The 19,866-nt window shown below is 40.0% G+C and overlaps 1 protein-coding gene across 7 annotated transcripts in view; it reads right to left on the minus strand.

Annotated features, from left to right (window-relative positions):
* Window positions 1-19,071, minus strand: part of CBLB (Cbl proto-oncogene B) — a 135,042-nt gene extending 115,971 nt beyond the window's left edge. For 4 of the 7 annotated variants that reach the window (XM_074160968.1, XM_074160980.1, XM_074160956.1 and 1 more), the window contains exons 1-2: window positions 17,648-17,800; window positions 8,050-8,300 (exon numbers count right to left, since the gene is read on the minus strand). In XM_074160968.1, coding sequence (XP_074017069.1) covers window positions 8,050-8,300; window positions 17,648-17,794 — 398 coding nt within the window. In that variant the 5' untranslated portion in view covers window positions 17,795-17,800. Of the gene's footprint in view, window positions 1-8,049; window positions 8,301-17,647; window positions 17,807-18,909 lie in introns of those variants that run through there. The other 3 variants (XM_074160971.1, XM_074160989.1, XM_074160948.1) reach the window with 2 other exon arrangements.
* Window positions 19,072-19,866: the final 795 nt, after the last annotated feature.

Here is a 19,866-nt window from a genome sequence, read left to right on the forward strand (position 1 = left end):
GAATCTATACTCCACTCCCAGTCACATCAGTATGAACAGATACCCTGCAATGCTTTCAGCGTGAGCTCAAGAGGAGAGCTTAACCACTAGTAAGGAGCTGATAAGACTTCTATAGCTTATTATTAAGTATTCCTCCCTATCAGGAGACATTTACATTATGCAAGGCAAAACTGGGGCTAATATTATTGATCACTGATTAGAATCTTTCATCATTTATCCCAAAAAACATTTCTTACATATCTACTACTTTTATGTTTTCCCCTTTAGTTTATTGTGTTACATCACACTAGGAAGAAATAGTTAAATCTACCTTTACATCAGACATACCAGAAAAACAGTGAAGTCATAATTATTGTGATCAAATATTACTGAAAGGAACAAACATAATTAGTTATTTGTTCACCATTTTTCTGATCTGTCAAGATCTTTGCAAGTATAAAGTCAATACATTATTCAGTATGTATTTTACTTCACATTCTTTTATTTACTTTACATTCTACTGTAGAATCTGCAAAGACGAAGTTAACTTGAGCCTCTGCAACCATTGATAAAAACCCCCAAGCACAAAAGGTACCCTGTATGTAACTTAATCCTACTCTTTTGTGCCATATTTAAGATGACTCAAGTAAAATAACTTTATTAATATTGAAGAAAAGAACAGAACAATAAGAAGAGAAATATTTATGTCAAATGATCATAAAATATTTTTTAAATTTAATGACATTATCAAAGTACTCTTTCTTGCACTTGACATTTCAATGAACGGAACTGGATAGTTCCATCCATCATCTGCTCCATCAATATCTCATTCTGTCTGTCTTGTTCTGAACTCAGTCAAACTTTGACTGTGTTAATCAAAGCATATCATTTCACCCCTTTTCAGACTAAGGTTATTTCCCGCTCTGGACAGGTTAATGAAACCTTCTTTAATATAGGTTTAGATACATAGCAATCATGTCTTCTAGCCTGATTTTGCATCAAGCATTCTTTGGATAAAAGGATTATCACTACAGAACATCTGGTTTTATAAACTGGCTTTACTTTACTTTCAAAGACAGGCAAAAGACTTCTATTAACTAAACAGCAAGTGTACCACTTCAAAGTGATTATTCCCAACTTCCTTTTCATTTCTTTATTGAATAAAAGCAGATTTTTATTTTTTCATCTTTCTAATTTTTAATGGAAAACAATGCCACAGAACAGTAGGGAAGGGAAACAACTTATTTTTATAACCTGAAATTAAAATTAGATATGCTTATACATTTAGACATACTTTTCATAAAAATGGACACTTTCTACTAAAAGCTTTCTCTGCATTTGTTTTTGCACAGTAAGTAGCTGCCATCACAAAGGCTAGTGTTGAAGGCATCCTAAAACTAATGCCTAATCACTGGAGCACACAATACTTCTGACACAGAGAAGCAAAGACCAAGTTTTCTAAAAATCAACCAACATGTTCAAAAGTGAATGATGAAAGATCCTTTCAGGTCCATTACAGGAGCCATCCGTTCTACACAGTAAATTCAGGAGTCAGTGCTGTCTATTCTTCAAGAAGACCCTAAAGTTGCTATCTTGCTATGATCAGCTGGGCTTTACCATACCTAAGAACATAGCTCTATTTATAGTTGGCAACCACAAGCACAGCTGTTCCCTGCAGAGACCATGCAGACAAGTATGGCGAAAGGATGTGAGAAACTGAGCGATTATAGAGCAGAAATGGGCACTAGAATCCTCACTGCCAAATCAGAGTATTTCCAAACCTCTCTGACCAAGAGTACTGTATTTTCAGAAAACCACCTATTCTTCCCAGCTCATTTTGTCATCCTATATTGCTTTCTAAAGCTGAAACAGAACAACGTAGAAAACTATGTTAGTATAGACACTGCATCAGTCGTATTGTATAATACTAGTAGTAGAACTGTCATTAGGTTTATCACAGAGAAAATTAATATATAAGACATGGAAAGTCTGCAGGACTATTTCCCTAACTCCGTGCTTTTTTGAGAGCTTTCAAACCTGCACCAAGTGGATATAACTGTTATGGCATCATAATTTGGCAACATTATTACATATGCTTTTCATAGGTGTAAATTATATAAAGTGCAACAAGGAATAGATCAGACTATGCATATCCCCTCACAACCAGTTGAGCTCTGCTCAGATGTGACTGTCAACACCACATCATCTGCAAGGTGTTTGAGACTTGCACTAACAGAAAATGCTGTGTGATTTTATAAGAGTAAAAAGTAAAAGACAAATGAAGTGCACATATTACCCCTCCTGTATCCAACTAGATATGAATCAAGTATCTAAATCAATTATAAGAATTCACAAGCCATTATTTTTTCCATTTAGAATCTTTTGCCGTTTTAAAATCCTTGTCCTCCTCTGCAATTTGAATAAATTGTTGCCTTTTAAGTTATTTTGGTACTAATACTTCCTTTGTTCTCATTTGGTAATACTCTCGCCCAAATACTGAAGATGGTCGAAAACATCTACAAATTTAAATATTGCCTTACAGCAACTGCAGTCACACAATCCATTTGCATTTATGTTGAGAACAAGCTGTCATAACACTGTCCTACCATTTGTAACCTCCACATGTTCTCACCTGCCCTCTGCAACAGGAGTCTCTTTGTCTGAAAGGTGTGGTTTTGTAACACTCCTTGTTTAATTTAGACTAGAACCAAAAATAGCAAATGGCTTATGCTTCACTAAATTTGCACTGAAGCTCAATTACTCATGCGGTTCAGGTACACCAAAGGGTTTCTTAAAGCTGTTTTGGTTCACATCTGGTTTTACGTCACATCTAGGGAACAGGGAGGGGAGAAGACAGTGGAAACTCTCACCATAACATAAAAGCTTCCAAAAAAAAAAACCAAAAAACCCACCTCATTGTATTTCCTTCTCCCATGAACCCCATCCAATCAGTCATGCACTCTATTTTCCTCAGAAGAAGCCTCTTTATTAGAGGCTATTTATTGTAGCCAAGCTCCATTCCCAATTACTGTATTATAGGTTATACATCGAAAGAGAAAATGCCCTCCTTTTTTCTAGGGACAGTCCAGAAGCCTTTCAAGCAGAGTAAGGTGGCTTCTTTTCCTAAAAACCTAGTGAAGGAACCCTCTAAAAATACTGGTAAATAAATACAAGCGAGGAAAGGACAAATACTAGATTTCCTTTGCCTAAACTTCAGCAAGATTAGAATAAAACAGTCAATATATTTGATCTCTAAAAGAAGTTGATGTAGCTTTATAGATCATGCCAGGCAACACGTAGATGGTATGTATAGCCTAACTATTCAGCTCAGAATTTACTGAGGACTAAACACTACATAATATGGTTGGAAGGTGGGAAAAATCACAGGATTGTAAAGAGCCAATAACTTTCACCACAAGATCACAATTTCAAATCCAATCACCTGGATTGGTGAAGGTTGCCATCCCTACTATCTGACAATTACTCAGTTCTCTATGTGATGTTAACCAATAGCCAAAAGTGGCTCTATGAAAAGAGCCATTAACATCCTTTTCTGAATCTGTACATTCTATTTGTCAAACAAGAAAACCATCAGCCAAAACAATCTTAACTTGTCCAAATAAAATCATGCTGAAGTCAAAATATACTTTTCCTTATCCTTCTCTCAATCAACAGCATCTCCTCTTTCTGGAGACACGAACAAGTTACAAAGCTAAGTTATAAACCTCCTAACTTCCTGTAAATAAAACAGCAAGGTTGTGGTACAAGATGAGGTAATTCAAAGAAGTAGGGTAAACTACCTCTCACTTACCACAGGACAGAAATACACAAATGGCTGTTACTGAGTTGCAGCTGACATAACTGAAGTCCATCCTGATGCTTACCCTTGTAACTTCTTATCAAGTCGTACTTTCAGAATAAAGAGGGAATGGGCTAGAAATTTCAGCAGTAGAAAGGTCTCTACCAACAATGTTGTGTACTTTGATGTGCCAGTTCAGGGACTTGATTCAAGACCACTAACCAGCATGAACAGTAACAAAGGAAAACCAGATCTATCACTTGAACCATAGGTGTAAGACCTCCCTAGAAGACCTAGAGAATATAAGAATTCCGCAGTAACAAAACACTTAATCAAGCTGTAAAATCTAGAAACATGCAATTTGAATCAAGACACCAAATGGTGGGATGCGCAAGAAATTCAGCAAGACTTTCTGTACAGGAATAGGAGTGATTTTCTGGTCACCTTGAAGAACTTCCTTGACTTTGCCTTTCCCTACACGCACACCTCTTCCTTTATCAACCCCAAAACCACCTCAGCTGTTCTCCTCTTACCATCTTCACCTGTACTGCCCACTAGTTAAGAAGTGTCCATTCATCTTATCTTCCTCTTCCACTTTTGCAATGCCACTTAAAAACAAATAGCCAAGTAATTTTGGCTGAACTAAGTTGCATTAGAGAGATTATTAAAAACAAGTATACACCCTGGTTTTACACTTTTCCTCTTCTCCTCATGTAAAGGGCATATAGCAGAAGGTATGCAATATTGAAACAGACAATGAACAAGTTGCATCAAGATATATTCTTCCAAGGACACAATTTACAGGTAAGGGCAAGAGAACTCACACTTGTCTCCATAACCAAGAAATGGTTGGGTTAGACCTGAAGACCAGCATCTTCAATGAATCCAAATATTATCTCCCCACTGCCACTTTATTCCTCCTCCAGTCTTATTATTGTAACTTACGTCCTTGATTTCTACACCTGGCTAACATATTTATCTGAAAAAACTGCCAGTCTACAAAGCTGGGTTTTTTTTTTTTTTATGCATAATTCTGGAATGCAGCAAGACGAAGTTTGGACCTCACAGAAATTATGCCTTTCAGCTTTAGTCTACTTCCCAAGAAACAACAAGGGGAGGGGAAGGAAAAAAAATAATCAACCCCAAACCAAAAATCCCAGACCCCTCAAAGACACAGAAGGCCTTTTAACAAGAGCAGATGTACCTGAATTAGTAATTTTAATAAGCCTGTGTTAATAACATTTGAAAAGTAAAACCTGTTACAAAAAAGAAAAAATCTTTAAATTACTTCATACACAGAAAAACTTCTGTACAGACCATATTTAGTACAGTTCACAGAATCTACTGAGCATCATCTCTTACTTCATTTAGCAAGAGGACTATGAAATGACATAATTTTATATTCCATGCCATACCCAAAAGGTAAATGCAATTCATATACAATATACAAACTTGTAAGACATACTTTCTCTGCTTAGCAAGACTCATCCTATAAAGCAGAGAATGCCAACACCAACTGCTTTTAAACAGCTATTGTGTTTGATATGGAATGCAGGATAGAGAGGCTACACCATCACAGTGTAAGCTTTTGTTTTAGCTGTTTGTACATAATGGCACACTATCTTGTTTCATCCAAAGGATCCTTGAGAAGTAAAATTCATGACAAATTCATCAGAGTAGAGTAATTTTGGTGTCATCAGGCAAATAAAATCACATGTATATTGTCACTGGTTCCTAATTGTACCATCGCTAGAGAAGTGAAAAGATTATTCAGTAACCCTAATGGGTTAAAAGTATACCAATCAGATATATATACATAATGCTTTGAAATGTAGCCAGTTTTCTTTTTCATGATGACCTTTTATCCAGAAACCACAGAGACACTAACAGAAAACAAAACAGAAATGTAAGACTGAAAACCACGGAAACTGGCCAGGTGTCAACATGAGAGGCTTTTGGCTTGCCATTTTTTAAATTGACTGCACTTCAATTTGACAGTCATTTTATAAGCATTTTCAAAAACACTTAATTTAAATGATCACTCCTACATTTGCATTATAACATTAACAAATAACATACTTAGGTTAATGAAGGCATATTTGGAAGAAAAGCAGCTAAAAACATTAACAGCTTCTTTTATTAATTTAACAAGAATTAACGTGATTAAGTATGTTGAAGCACTGCAGAGCAAACAGGTACCTAGTCATAGGGCTCAGCAAAACAGTACACCTTCATTCAACTTTAAACTAGGGCACTCATACAGATAACGCATCACCAGTAGATGAAAGAGGGTGCACTGAAGTCACAAAGATGTAGACTTTAACTTATAATGGCATGAACTGCTGAAACAATGCTTACACTTTTTGTTTGTTTAAGTATTCTGACATACAATCAGAATTCAGCAGAAACATTTCTATTGTGCTCCTTTCCTCAAGCTTCAAACTCCATCATTCAGGCAAAATAATATAGTTGTCAGCTTCTGAAATACAAATTTAGAGAGCCTGAAGTAGTTACTGTGATTCAGTGCACTTCATTACTATGTTTTAAAACCCCTTCTCTCCAATCATGTCACAAGAATGGCCCAAATAAATGACAGTAAATATGCTAACTGTACCTTCTTCAAAAACTGTTTGCTTCACAAGACACCTTTATATCACCACTGCTACCTTTATGCAGGAGATGAAGCGGGTAATTGGAAAGAAGCAAGCAACTCTAGCAACTAGATACAGTTATGAAGGCACTGTTTGAATGACTGTAAAGAGGACATAGTCAACTGTTTTTAAAAAAAGTGACTCTGGAACTGGCTTTAATTTATTGCTAACTGTAAGTAAAACCATAAGTATATCTGGGTTTCATACAACATAGGGAAGTCAAAATAAAACCTGTTTACATAAAGCAACCATTTATGTCAATTTTCCCTTAACATAAAAGGTTTTTATTTCCTTTGCAACACAATGACTTCTGTACATACAACAAATGGGATATGAAAAAAGAACCCATAGGCTCAGCGCTGAACAATTCTTCCAGAGGTTCTGGTAAGAATGCATCTACAGTGAAAAACGTTCCTTTATATACTTATGAATTTAAACACAAAAAACATTCATCAAGATCTTTACTCATCACTAAAATAGTTCAAACAGTGTATTCTGCTCCTCTTAGGCAAATCGCTCCAAGTATATTCACAATTGCACAATCTTCACATACTTTAAAAAAAAGTTCCTTCGATGTTTAGCAAGCTTCAGACACCCTATTAAGCACAGGAGGCTACCCCAGTATACTGAAAAGCTATAGTCATTGCTGAAGATCTGGAAGGAACATACGTATAAATCAAACATAACAGCAGTGACATTTACAACATATACAGACATTTAACTGCTTCTACCAACACTTTCACGAGCTGAAACTACTCTACAACCCTGCCTCTGAGCTCAGGTACAGGCAGAATGGCAGGATACAATCCCCCATTCACTTCCTCTCTATTTCCCATTTCCCACTATCTCCTTTAAAAAGCAGAAACTCTGGAATCAGCATCATACCTTTTATTTGAATAGATTTAAAGATTCAACACACACAGCAGAGCCTGGCTGCCACGAAACTGCTATACTCCTTCCCAAAACAAAACTGCAGATTTTGCACAGAAGTTCTTGAAATATTATTTTTAAAATACTAGGCAATAAAATCAAATATTAAAAGCCTCTTCACTCATCACCAAGAGTATGCATAAAGTGGACATTAATCCCTGTTATTAGAACTGAACCACTGCAAATCAGGAATCCATTAAGTTTCTGAAAAGGCTTCTCAGCACCAAACTAACGTTACCATCACCTTATGCTAACATCACACAACAACTAAAAAATGTGAATATTGTTCTGCTTCATTTCATCACTTGTGAAAGCTCTAAGTCAATATCTATCATGGCTCCCGCAGTTTTAAGAACTGGGGTAGGGAGGTCAAGCTCAATCCAAGTAACAGTCACTCACTCTCTGCCAGAAGGAAAACTACATACTGTAAGGCTCTGTGAACAAGTAATTACAATGAAATGAATGTTTTATGAAGGAAATGCACTTGGTTTTAAAGGTCACAAAGTGACAGATAAGAGCACACAGTGGAACAAATCCAGCAAATTACTAATTGACCTGCAGGGTCAATGAATCCAAACAATAAATATTTCTGCTCTTTAAATAATTAAAAAAAAGTCAAAACACAATGGCTGCAGACAAACAGTGTTAAGAATCCAGACAATCTACTTCATATTTAAATATTTCACTTACCTGTCTTGTGACTGCTCCTCATACATTCTTTCCTTTCCTTCTTTGAAGAGTCTTATAGCCCGTTTCGATTTTTTCATGAGACTGTCAATGTAGATTTTAAAATATTCATTCTCACTGAGTTGTGCAAGTTTCTGGTTGTCATCATATTTGCTCAGTATAAGTCGCAAATGTTGATAAGTGTCTGGTAAAATGTCAAGTATGTAAGGTGGGCTGTTTTTGAGTTGAAGCTTTGGGTTTTGGCACAATCTTACCTGTAAGCAAAAACAAGCGAATGTAAAAGACAAGAAATATGTTGGGGCAAAAACTGATCTGACAATTTAAAATTAATAGGTGTAAACATACTTCTCTAACCTCCAGGCACAAAGAATTAAATCCTACTTCATTTATATTCCATGAAATCCCAACATAGTTTCTAATGTCAAAGGATATAAAAATTAACTTAATCCCATCACATCTATAAACAGCAAACAAGCTTACTTACATAGTTTGGGGCTTTGCTTTTAAAGTAAGAATGTCTTTGCCTGCCTACTGTGTGCTAAGGAGTATATTATCAAAACACAGTATGCAACTAATGCCAAGAGAAGTAGTTTTTTACAGATCTGTTTGTTGCACATGAACCTCCCTATGGATGTTTAGATGTCTAATAAGAACTGATCTTACAATTTACCTTGTCATCTGCTGGCTCTCTCTTTCCTCTATCCAACAATATAACCTCTTAGAGCCTATAGGAATTTAAAGTTTGAGAGCTCTACACATAAGAAAACAATCTGAATGTCGCCAATGGTTCAAAAGTTATTAGCTATAACAGACAGAAATCAAGTCACTCACAAACAGATATCATAAACCAGGAAATAAAACATTATAAACTCAATGTTTTCCAGTTCATGATTGTAATAGATAATAACATCTTAATGGACTTGGAATCATCATGTTTTTAAATGGCACAAAAATGGCTATTGCGTTGAGCTATCTATGCTCAGATAAAAAAGTGTAGAGGGACACATTCTAGACGTGTGTGTGAGGCTGTACATATGCAAATACTTAAGTAAAAGTTAAGTCCATGTGGTATAGAAGTTTTATAGGTATCATTTGGAGATCGCCACATTATATATTTGTGACTTTGACATTCTTTTGAGGTAACTAACGAGGCTGTAAAAACATCTCAATACTGTTGAAAGCAAACTCCTATTCCTACTAACGTAGCAACTTTTTAAAAAGTGCAGTCCTGACCATCTCTGGGGTGGGGGTGGGAACCAAACTTGTATCCTATGTCATTCACCTCTCCAAATTCAAAGTTATATCACTATTGCTGACCCCTCCATCAATTTCTAGATCTACACCATTAAGAAATTCACTGCCTTAAGAGGGTTGACACTAACAGACTTTCATGCACCACAAACAGCAAAGCAAACACATAATTGTTTTTTCCCTCTGACACATACACACAAAACCACACCAGGCATTTAATTTAGGTAGAGTGGACAAAAGTAAAGCTCTAGCAAGCTTTAAAAGAAAGAAAAACAAAAAAACCCAAAAAACAACACAAGCCTGACACCATTAGAACAGTGCAAACTCCTTACTACTATAGAAACGTTAGGACCATTCAAAAGCAGTATTTAAAGCATGACATTTGCAGTAGTTCCCCTCATCTCACTGATCCATTGTTACTTTAATAACTTCTATTATTTTTTCACCTACTAGACCGAGTAATGGATCAGGAACCCTTCTGATGTGTTCTAGAACAGAGAGCCCTTCCCACAGAGAAATTTACAATCCCAGTAGGAAACCAAAAGACAGCAGAGGGATGAAGGCAAATATGGATACATGAGCACAACACTGTTCAACATGCTCAAGAGTGGTTCAGCAGTTAAGTATTTCTAGATATAAACAGCAAAGTTTCAAGGCAAGCTTTAAAATAATTTAGTGGCTCATAAAGGAATTCCTCCCCAGTAAAAAAAGTAAAGCATAAAGATGTTTGGTCATCTCTTCATCAGGTGATGAAGTCTGGAACTGCAGTTTATAACAGCAAGAGCAAGACAGCAAGAGACTCTGAAACTGAAAATAACTTGTTTATATTTCATGTGATAAAGAGAAGATTACGGAAGATTACCAGGATAAAGAAAAGGACAACATGGTGCAAGTCGTGGGTTAGGTGATGCCTGCAGCAGCCTTCTCGAAGTATAAAGGTTGGATATGATGGCATTCTTCCTTCCATGGTCAAAAAAGCAAAGCTGAACTTAACTGATACACAAAATAGCAAGGCCTGGATGAGAGTTTTAGGTGAATGGATTGATACACAAGGTTATATTTATCTGTGAATCACATCTCAATCTGAAAGATTCAGACACAACTTTTAAGAGTTCAAGTAAAGGAGTTGCCTGAGTGAAGGCAGAATGATGGTATCACCCCAGAAGATCAAGAAAGGAACTAACAAAAGAGACTTATGAACGAGATTAAACATTTTCTTTTAGTTACGCTTAAGTTCAGCTGACAGCCAGAATTCTTTAAAAGGAGATTTCAGAAATATGAGTGAAGAATTTACACGTGTAGACAGATCTGAAGATCATCCACGCAGAGACATATTTAAATTTCTTTTTTGTAGAAGAGTTAGAAGAACTGGAAACCCAAAGACAGAAGTGAAAATCTTTATGAAAAACATAGATATTTTTCATCTGAACATTTGTTCTCTGTGATTTCTGATTTAGTGAAAACTTGACACAAGACTGACAAAAGCCAACTTTAGATGACACAAATCAATATCACTCATTAGGCGTTACAACTTTCTGGAGCAACAAGCACAAGGGGAAAAAAAAAAGCTGAAAAGGGAAATATTTATTCAGGGCAAAAAGTCAGCAATGAGAGCAAACCACAAGCAGAGAATGCTGAAATCAGATGTGCCAACAAGAATGTAAGTGGTTTTATACCTATTAGAAATACAATTAAAAATATAAAAACAACAGGAAAGAGCAAATTGCTTATTCCGGTTGGTGTATTTTCAACAGTCGGTCCACTCAACTACACAAAAAAACCCTACCACCCAGTTATAAAGAAGAATTAGTTTCTCTTTCAGACGTTCTAGAAAGTCTTCTTCAGCCCAGTATCATTACATACAGTCATACACACATCAGAACAGGATCCTGTGGTCATCATGGTTTACAAGGCTTCACCTTCTGCTGAATTTATAGAGATAAATACAGCATATTACTAGAACTTTCAACTCCAGAACAAGCCTTTAAGGAAGTCAGACAAAAATTCTTCTACAGTACAACTCAATTAGCATTTTTTCAATGAGAATGCATAAGACTAACATTTAATTCAAGTCAGCAATCCAGTAAAGTAGTACATGGCTTTCTTCACTTTATAGAGTACACAAGGTTTCAGTCCAAAGGAAGTAAGTTTGTAAAGAGATGGCTGGTAAACCATATGGTTTCCAGAGTCAGGATGTCCTGACACGTACCACAGCAGTTCACAATTAAAAGTAAGCAATACGAAATGACATCTGCTGACGCAAAAGATTTACCAATGAACCAGAAGTGGCACCCATACCTTTCTTCAAAGGAAAACAGAACTCAAAACAAAACAAAAAAACCCCAACCAAAAATAAAGACCTCCATATTGCACTTTACAAAGCAACCCTCACCAACACTTTAGGAGCAGACGTGAATCATATCACTGTGTGATTTGTGTATTGTTATGACTGGAAGTAAGCATGTATATATTTAGCAAGCATTCAGTCTAAAAAATAAAAAGCGGTCCGTCAGCAAGTTAGTAGGGAACGTGTCTCTCATTGAGATAAACTGAGACAAAGCTAAATTCCTTTCACTACCTCAACTCAGGGTAAATCTAAGTATTTACTCCAGAATCGCAGAAACAGTAAGATGCAATCTGATCATGAAGAACTATGGTACCGGAAACAGATTTTGAAACAGTTAACTTGAGAACTTCCAGACAAGCTTACTCTAGTGCCTATGGAGAAAAAACCCAACCTCCTCTTCCCTCCTCTCCTCTCCCCCTGGCCCCAAACAAAATCAATACCACTAGTCATAACATTTTTGAAGATATTTGACTTAAATTACAAGGCATTATATTTCACAGCATCTTCAGAGATGAAAGTAATGGATGCCTATTTTATTTAGACAATGAATTTCTTACAGAAAACTGCATCTTCTACTCACTTTTTAAAGCAAACAATAAAGTTGAAAGCCCTAGACTCATTTGACAAAGAACTTTTGTTCAAGCAAAGCATAGCAGCCCTAACACAATCTGTTTAAACACCTAATGCTAGTCAAAGACAATACAAGGAAAGTAACACAGCTAAAACAGAATAAGTATCTAATGAGTAGGACATCCGCTAAACACAGTTTTCAGCTGCAGTGACTGGACTAGAACAATCAGATCACCAGTCCTCCCATACTTCCAAAATTATACTTCAAAACCACTTACTGAACAAGTATCGTCTGCCACGTGGTACAAAAAGGTCAAACACTTTGACACACCACTGACAGCATAAAGGTAGCTCTGCAGTAAGGTACCATAACAATTCTCCAGAAAGCCACAGCACACGTTACCAGTGAATTCTGAAGTTAATAAGAGGGGCTAATCCAGAGAACGGACAAAATCTGAACATTATGCTTCTTCTGGCTTCTTCCTGCCAGAAATCACCTTAACTGCAATGCACTTTATTTCGTGCAGAAAGATGGAAAGTTGGGTTTTCTTTCTGAAAGAAGCCTTCTCATCAAAATATAAGTAGAGGTGACCAATCAGCGATCTTTTCAGCTGAGAATGCAATAAGTGCTTGTTCAACAGCTACTACACTGCAATGTGCCATATGTTTCCATACTGCAGGAATAAGCAATAACAATGCTGATGCTACATACACACAAGGACAGCTGACTTTGGAGGGTCATTTATACTTTCTTCCAATTAGAAAAACAGAAAATTCCATTTCCCTGTTTAAATTTTTATTCTTTTTCCACAAACAGTGTACACAAACAGGAAATAAAATTTCCTATCAGCTTTGACCAGGTAACACACTGAAGAATACCATGGCTATGACTGATGATTGTCTTTTCTAGATCCTGTTTGGAATAATGACATTTATCTAACTTGGAAGGTTGCACATTAACATAACAATTACATAAAGTGTTGCAAAAAGTAACAAACGCACACACAGTTTCAACTACTGTGCTCTGTAAACTCAGATGCTATTGAAAACTTGGACACTGACAAATGTTAATTTAAAGAAAACCACATTACTAAGTTACAGAGGTAATACAGCTTTTACTCACTAAGTCAACAGTATGAGCTTTGGAGATGTGCTCTAATTTGCTCTTGGGTAATTATTAAATAGTAAATCAAATTGCCATCTCCATTTATATAGTCAGAGTCAAACAACTGAGTGAGCCATGACAGAGCACCCAGTTTAGACAATGTTCTTAATCTACACAGTAGAAAATACAATTATTTTCAGGCCCAATGCATAAGAGTACTGAGAATCACAGAATCACATGGGGTTGGAAGGGGCCTTCGGAGATCATCTAGTCCAACCCCCCTGCCAAAGCAGGTCCACCTAGAGCAGGTTGCACAGGAACTTGTCCAGGCGGGTTTGGAATGTCTCCAGAGAAGGAGACTCCACCACCTCCCTGGGCAGCCTGTTCCAGTGCTCTGCCACCCTCAAAGTAAAGAAGTTCCTCCTTGTGTTTAGGTGGGACTTCTTACATTCAAGTTTGTGCCCATTTCCTCTTGTCCTGTCCCTGGGCACCACTGAAAAAAGACCAGCCCCATCCTCTTGACACCTACCCTTTAAGTATTTATAAGCATTTATCAGATTCCCCCCCCTCAGCCTTCTCTTCTCTAGACTAAAAAGACCCAAGTGCCTCAGCCTTTCCTCATAAGGGAGATGCTCCAGACCCCTAATCATCTTTGTAGCCCTCTGCTGTACCCGTTCCAACAGTTGCCTGTCCTTGAACTGGGGAGCCCAGAACTGGACACAGTACTCCAGATGGGGCCTCACCATTGAGGTGAGAAGTGACTGAAAGTTGCTGAAATATCCCTGTTGTTAAAAATCCTGTTCAGAATGTGTCGCAGGTTTATCGGATTGAAACCCACAATAGTAAAGTGTGCACAATAGTACTGCCAACTCTCAATAGTCTGAGCAGTAAATTAACTCAACTACTCCCAATGTCTACATAATAGACAATCTCTCCCAAAGTTGTTCTCAAGATAATCATTATCTTCTAATAGTAACACACAGCTAGCTTCTAGGTTTTAAAATCATCGGGTTTAGAATCTCAGGGGGAAAAAAAATAAGCCCATGTAGTTTATGCATAGTTTAAAGGAAGACTTAAGAGTTGTTAACAATATTATTTTTATTTTTTTATTTATAGGATATGAACTTTCTAAAACACACATCATGTTTTAAAAATAGTAATTTGCTTTTTAGAAGTTCAGAGATACATGGTCAACTTGCTTATAGAATGCTAGCACTGGAAAGCAGGGCTAGCCTTCCAAACCATAAAAGGAATATTATCCTTTACATTGCAAAGGAATTAAACAAAATATTTTTGGTTCTTAATGGTAAACCTACTGCTTACCCATGAGAAAAGCAGCAGGGAAACTGGACATGGATGCTAACAGTCAATGCCACTCTAATAACGCAGTTAGTACTGTAAATTCATATAAAAAAACAAAAGACATACCAGTAAACTTCAGGAAGTACAGATCCCAGTGGATAAAGTATAAAAAGGAAGATGCAGATATATACAGACACATAACAATTCACGTTCACTGATTATTTACAACAAGATTTTATTTATTTATTTATATTCCCTGAAAGTATGCCGCTTAAAGTAACTTTTACGAACAGGTCTGTAACCAGGAGCAGTATACCAACATTCTGTCCTGCTAAGGAACCCTCTCAAAATCCTTGATTTTTTCAAACTGGTAACACAAATTTAAAGAGAAGACATTTAAGCAGAACAGCGATGTTCTGCCTATTTTAACAGCTAAAGCATCAGCCCGTGAAAAACAAACATTACCATGAAGTCTGAATAATTCCAGAGCATGACATACAACCACTTCTACACAGAGAAGTTTGCATGGTATCTAAGCAGCCAGAACTTTTACATACATCATAAAACCACTCTCATAGTATAGATCCTATAGAGTAGCAATATTTGTAGTATCAGTTAATCCCTTACTGTTGAAAACAATTCATACAGAAAATCTCATCTGTCGAAGGAGGCAATTACAGAAAGAAATGAAGGGAAGTTAAAGAATGGCAATTTAAGAAAGAAAGAAAAGTAAACCAGAAATCATTGAGCTCTGCCTCTAGTTTTTAAGATTGCTCTTTTTTCATCCTTTGGTCAAGCTAACACCTTTGCTTTGTTTCCATTCTCCTTTTCCCTAACATCTTTAGAATTCGAGAAAACTTTAGCTACCTCACTGCAGCAAAAAGATGATTATCACAGCTATTATAGTTAAAGAATAAACAAGGATAATAACTGTTATTACAACAAGCAAAATAGGCCTCAAAGCCACAATCTTACCATGGGTGGCATCCCACTGACTTTGCAGAGCCTACTGCTCTCACTAGGTATTAATTTGATCAGTGATCCCCAGAAATCAGTCATAGGACACACTCCAGAAAGGGGATCTGAAACAGCAGGTTTCTATTTCTGATTTTAATCCCTGTTTTTGATCTAGGCAGAGGAGAAAATGACCTTCCTGTGCCTACTGCCACATAAGGCTAAGAGACTTAAATTTGTTTGCCAACATATTAAATTTGCTCAAACACATCCTTTCACTATAAGTACCAAATGCTGAAAACTAAAGCAGCAAGCTACAGCATTCTCACACTATGACATCATCCTGTCTGGTATACTTTAATATAATTTGGAAATAAAATTTGATTAACTGAGAGCGGCTTAAAGAGGATACATTAAAGATCCAAATTGAGGACACTTATCCAGTAAAATGAAAAAGAAAGCACAGTGCAACGTCCGGCCTTTCCAGTGACTTCTACAGAACAGGCCTTACTGGCTGTTACAATACTCTGCTGTAATAGTGACAAATACAGTTATCATATATTAGCTGAGTAAAAGCGAATCACAAGCCCAAGCAGTGAGGTTAGGATTTTCAGGTAACTGCGAATATACAAACCAATCAGGAGACAATGTTACCATATAGATTTGTAAATGGCCTGATACAGGGGGTAATTAAGCCATACATTCCCCACGTGGTTTCAAAACAGATTCCTGGTTTCCAAGCCAAAAACTTCCTTCTACTGAAGAAGAGTGCCTGCTTCCAAGTATTTATACTTGCAGGTCCTATTACAGGATGCTCACTGTTTACAGCATCCTGATCGTTAACCAGGAAATGTCAACAAAGTCTTTGTGATAGTAACCATTTATATAATGCTGGGTTTTCAGTTAATAATCATCATCAGAAATCGTGGTGAAAATACAGATGCTATTCTTGGACCACCAAAAAGGAGACCATACAAGGACTCAATCAAATACTTCGAAATTACCACTTGCCAAGGCATATAACATGAAATAACCTCCACTGTGCAATTATAACTACTTATGAACTTTAAGAAAAGTTAAACATCTGCATTTTGCAAGAACTTGTTCAGGGAAAGCGGTTAGACTAATTCATGAAGAATCACTGAGTTAAAAAGTCATAACTCTCTTGCCATACAGACCCAAGGCTAACAGGTAGTAATTCTCACTCCCCAGCAGTTTCAAGAGGAAGCTCTGAAGTATCACCTCATACGCAAAGCTGAGTGCCTGCATCTCCTGCACAGTTATCCGTGTTATAATCAAGCTGTTCCTACCATTGGTAAGGAACTCTCCTAGCTAATCTATCATCATACAAGCTGTCATTTTGTATAGTACTAAACCAAATGTTTCAGGCTGGTGCAGAGAACTGCAAGATCTAAAAAAACTATCCCCCCACTTCCTGAAAAATAAGTTTTAGTACAGTGTATTTCTAGTTTCAAAATGAAGAGTAGAAGTACTTAAAAATCATTAAAATGCAGAACACACACTTAAAAGTTAGGCGTGCCATACTAATCTGTTTACTAAACTGACAAGAGTGACATCCCCCAGTCCCCACGCACATTCCTAAAAGCACAAATGTATCTATGTTGCCATCATGAGCACGTCTCACAAAACGATTAGCTTAACTGAAGTTTCATACTTCAGAGGTCTTGTTTGCAGACTAACAATATGATCCAACACGAAACACACAGAATATGTGATTACAAATCTAAGTTAAGCAGCTTTTCGTTAGGACAGCTCTTCAAGTTTGAGTCATTTTAAAGGATCTGAAAATAACAATAGCCTAAGGCAAACACACACATTTGTTTTCCCTCCACAAACCAAGATCAAAAAAAAACATAGCCAGAGGCCATAGAAAGGGAAAAAAAAAAAAAAAGAGACACACAAATGGTGCTTAAATAACCTAAAACACAAGTCCCCTTACTTCCCAAGGCACAGGCAGCACAGCAGTTAGAGCTGCAGGAAGACGCTGTTTCCCCATGTGTACCTAATTTAAATAGCCTCATTCTTCACTGTGTCTTCACACAGACACTCACCACTTTGTCCATAAGCTTCCAGGTCTTCTCCACAGTCCTCCGGTCGGCAGCTGCCTGCTTGGGGGGGCCCACAGCATCCTGAATGGCATCGATGAAGCACAGGATCCGTCCCTTGCGCGGGTTCCGGCCGTTCAGGGAATTGGCCATCTGGGAGCCACGCTGGCCGGAACGACAGAGAGACACAGACTCACAAGGTGCTCCAGAAACATCTTGTCATACAACTGGCCGCAACCAGCGACTTAACGCTTCCTCCTCCGCGGGCAGGAAAGGGCAAGACCGGGGCATGTTTAGGAACAAGTTTAACTTTCCATGACAAGCAGCGTTAAACCCACCTGGCCCGGGTTTACACTAGCAGAAGCCGTCCCGGATTTAGTGTCAACACCAACGACAGGCGGGAGGGGGAACACACACACACACACACACATCCCCCGCCGGGCGGCGGGGCCCGGTCGCGGCTGCCCGAGGGCTCGGCCCGGCGCCGCATCCCGGCACCCCCCCCTCCCCTCGCTCGCTCGGGTGTCCGCGGGCCCCTCCGTACCGGCGGGCAGCGGGTACATACCCCTCCTCAGACAACAAAAGGGGAAGATGCGGGGGGGGTGGGGGGAGGAGGAGGAAGGGAGGAAGCAGAAATAGCAGGCAGGAACCCCCAACGCAGGCGAGCGCCAGGGCAGCGGGGGCAGGGGGCGGGCAGGGACCTGGCTCCCGGCGCAGGCATACGTACGGGTCAGCACCGCACGGCTCTGTGCCGAGAGCGCGAGGAGCCGCCGAGAAAAGCCAGGAGCGGGAGGGGAGGAGGGAGGGGGGAAGGCTCCTCACACCTCCCCCCCCGGCGGCGGCCGCTTCCCCCGTCCTCAGCCCGGGGCGGCGGAGCGGAGCGCAGGCGAAGCGTCTCGTCGGATAAGACTCTCCTCCCTCCCTCCGGCGGCGGGCGGGCTTCACCGCCCCGGGAGGCAGGCGGAGCGCATCCCGCGCCCCCGGCCCCGGCCGCGGGGTCGGGGATGGCCACGCCGGTTCCGCGCACACGCCGGCCGCCCCGCGGGACTCTGCCCTGTGGCGCTGCTCCTCCTGCTGCTGGCGGGCGGGCGGTGGCCGCTGCCCCGCAGAGAAGGAAGCATGGGAAGCTACTGCCCCGCCACCAGCATCGCCCTGCCCGTACCTCAGCCCAGCGGGTAGGTGGGTAGGTACGGGCGTGTGAGGGGAACGAGGCAGCCCCACAGCCACATGCAAGAGAGAGAGGTATAGAGAGATATATGCACACGCACGGGTCTGTATGCGGCACCGCTCGCAGCGCCCCCCGGCAGGCTGTTGTCTCCCCTCACTCCCAGAAAGTGAGGCTGGCTCCCCTGCGGTGGCGGCCCCGCTCCGGCTGCCGCTCCCGCCCCCTCCCCGCGGCACTCTGGCGACTGCTGCTCTCCTCCCAACATGCCCGCCCCCTCCCCTCAGGGCAACACTCAGCCCCGCGCATGCGCGGCGAGAGGGGAGCGGCGGCACGGCCGGGGAACGGAGCCCACTTCTGGGAGGCGGGAACGAGGGCCCCGGAATGGCCAATGGAAAAGGGAACTGAGTTTGCTGGACGTGCCCACCAGCAAATGAGCGTGGAGCTGGGGACGGGGCGGGGCCGTAGCTGGGAGAAGGCTTCGGAGATGGGGAGGGGGCGGGAAGGCAGGGCTGAGAGTGATAGGAGAACTGACCAGTGGTTGAGCTGGAAGGGGGGGGGAGGTGGAGCTTCCGGTCCCGCCTCCTCAGGCTTGCCCGCCTTCCTGGGGGCTGAGGGGGCAGCCGGGGGCTTCAGGGGGGTGAGAGGGGTAGGCGGCAGTGGGGGGGTCCTGTGAGCCGTCCTAGGCTCTGGGGATTCCAGGGGCTGTGGTAGTGCGTCCCTTCCGCCCTCCCTTCGGTGAAGTTGTGGCGCCCTCGGAGGGCTTGTTGTGCGCTAAAAAAATCAGTAGTCGTTATTGCTGCTCTCTTGGGTGTTCTGCTTGTGCGCTTCCCCTTCACGCTTTTGAGAGTTTGTTGGGGTTTTTTTGTGGCCCCAAAGAACAGGAACTTCTTTTCCTGCTGTATGTCTGGTTTCTTTTCTGGTTCTGGGTTTTTTCTGTTATTTTTTCTTGGGCGGGGGGGAGGAAGGTCTTTTGTTGAAATCCAGTGCTGAGATCTCCTGTATTAGAAATGGGGTAGAGAGTCCCACAAAGTGGTGTGGGCCCAAAGGTTAGCACCACCAC

The sequence above is a fragment of the Numenius arquata genome, chromosome 1 (genome assembly GCF_964106895.1).
Source record: "Numenius arquata chromosome 1, bNumArq3.hap1.1, whole genome shotgun sequence".
Classification (NCBI taxonomy): domain Eukaryota; kingdom Metazoa; phylum Chordata; class Aves; order Charadriiformes; family Scolopacidae; genus Numenius; species Numenius arquata.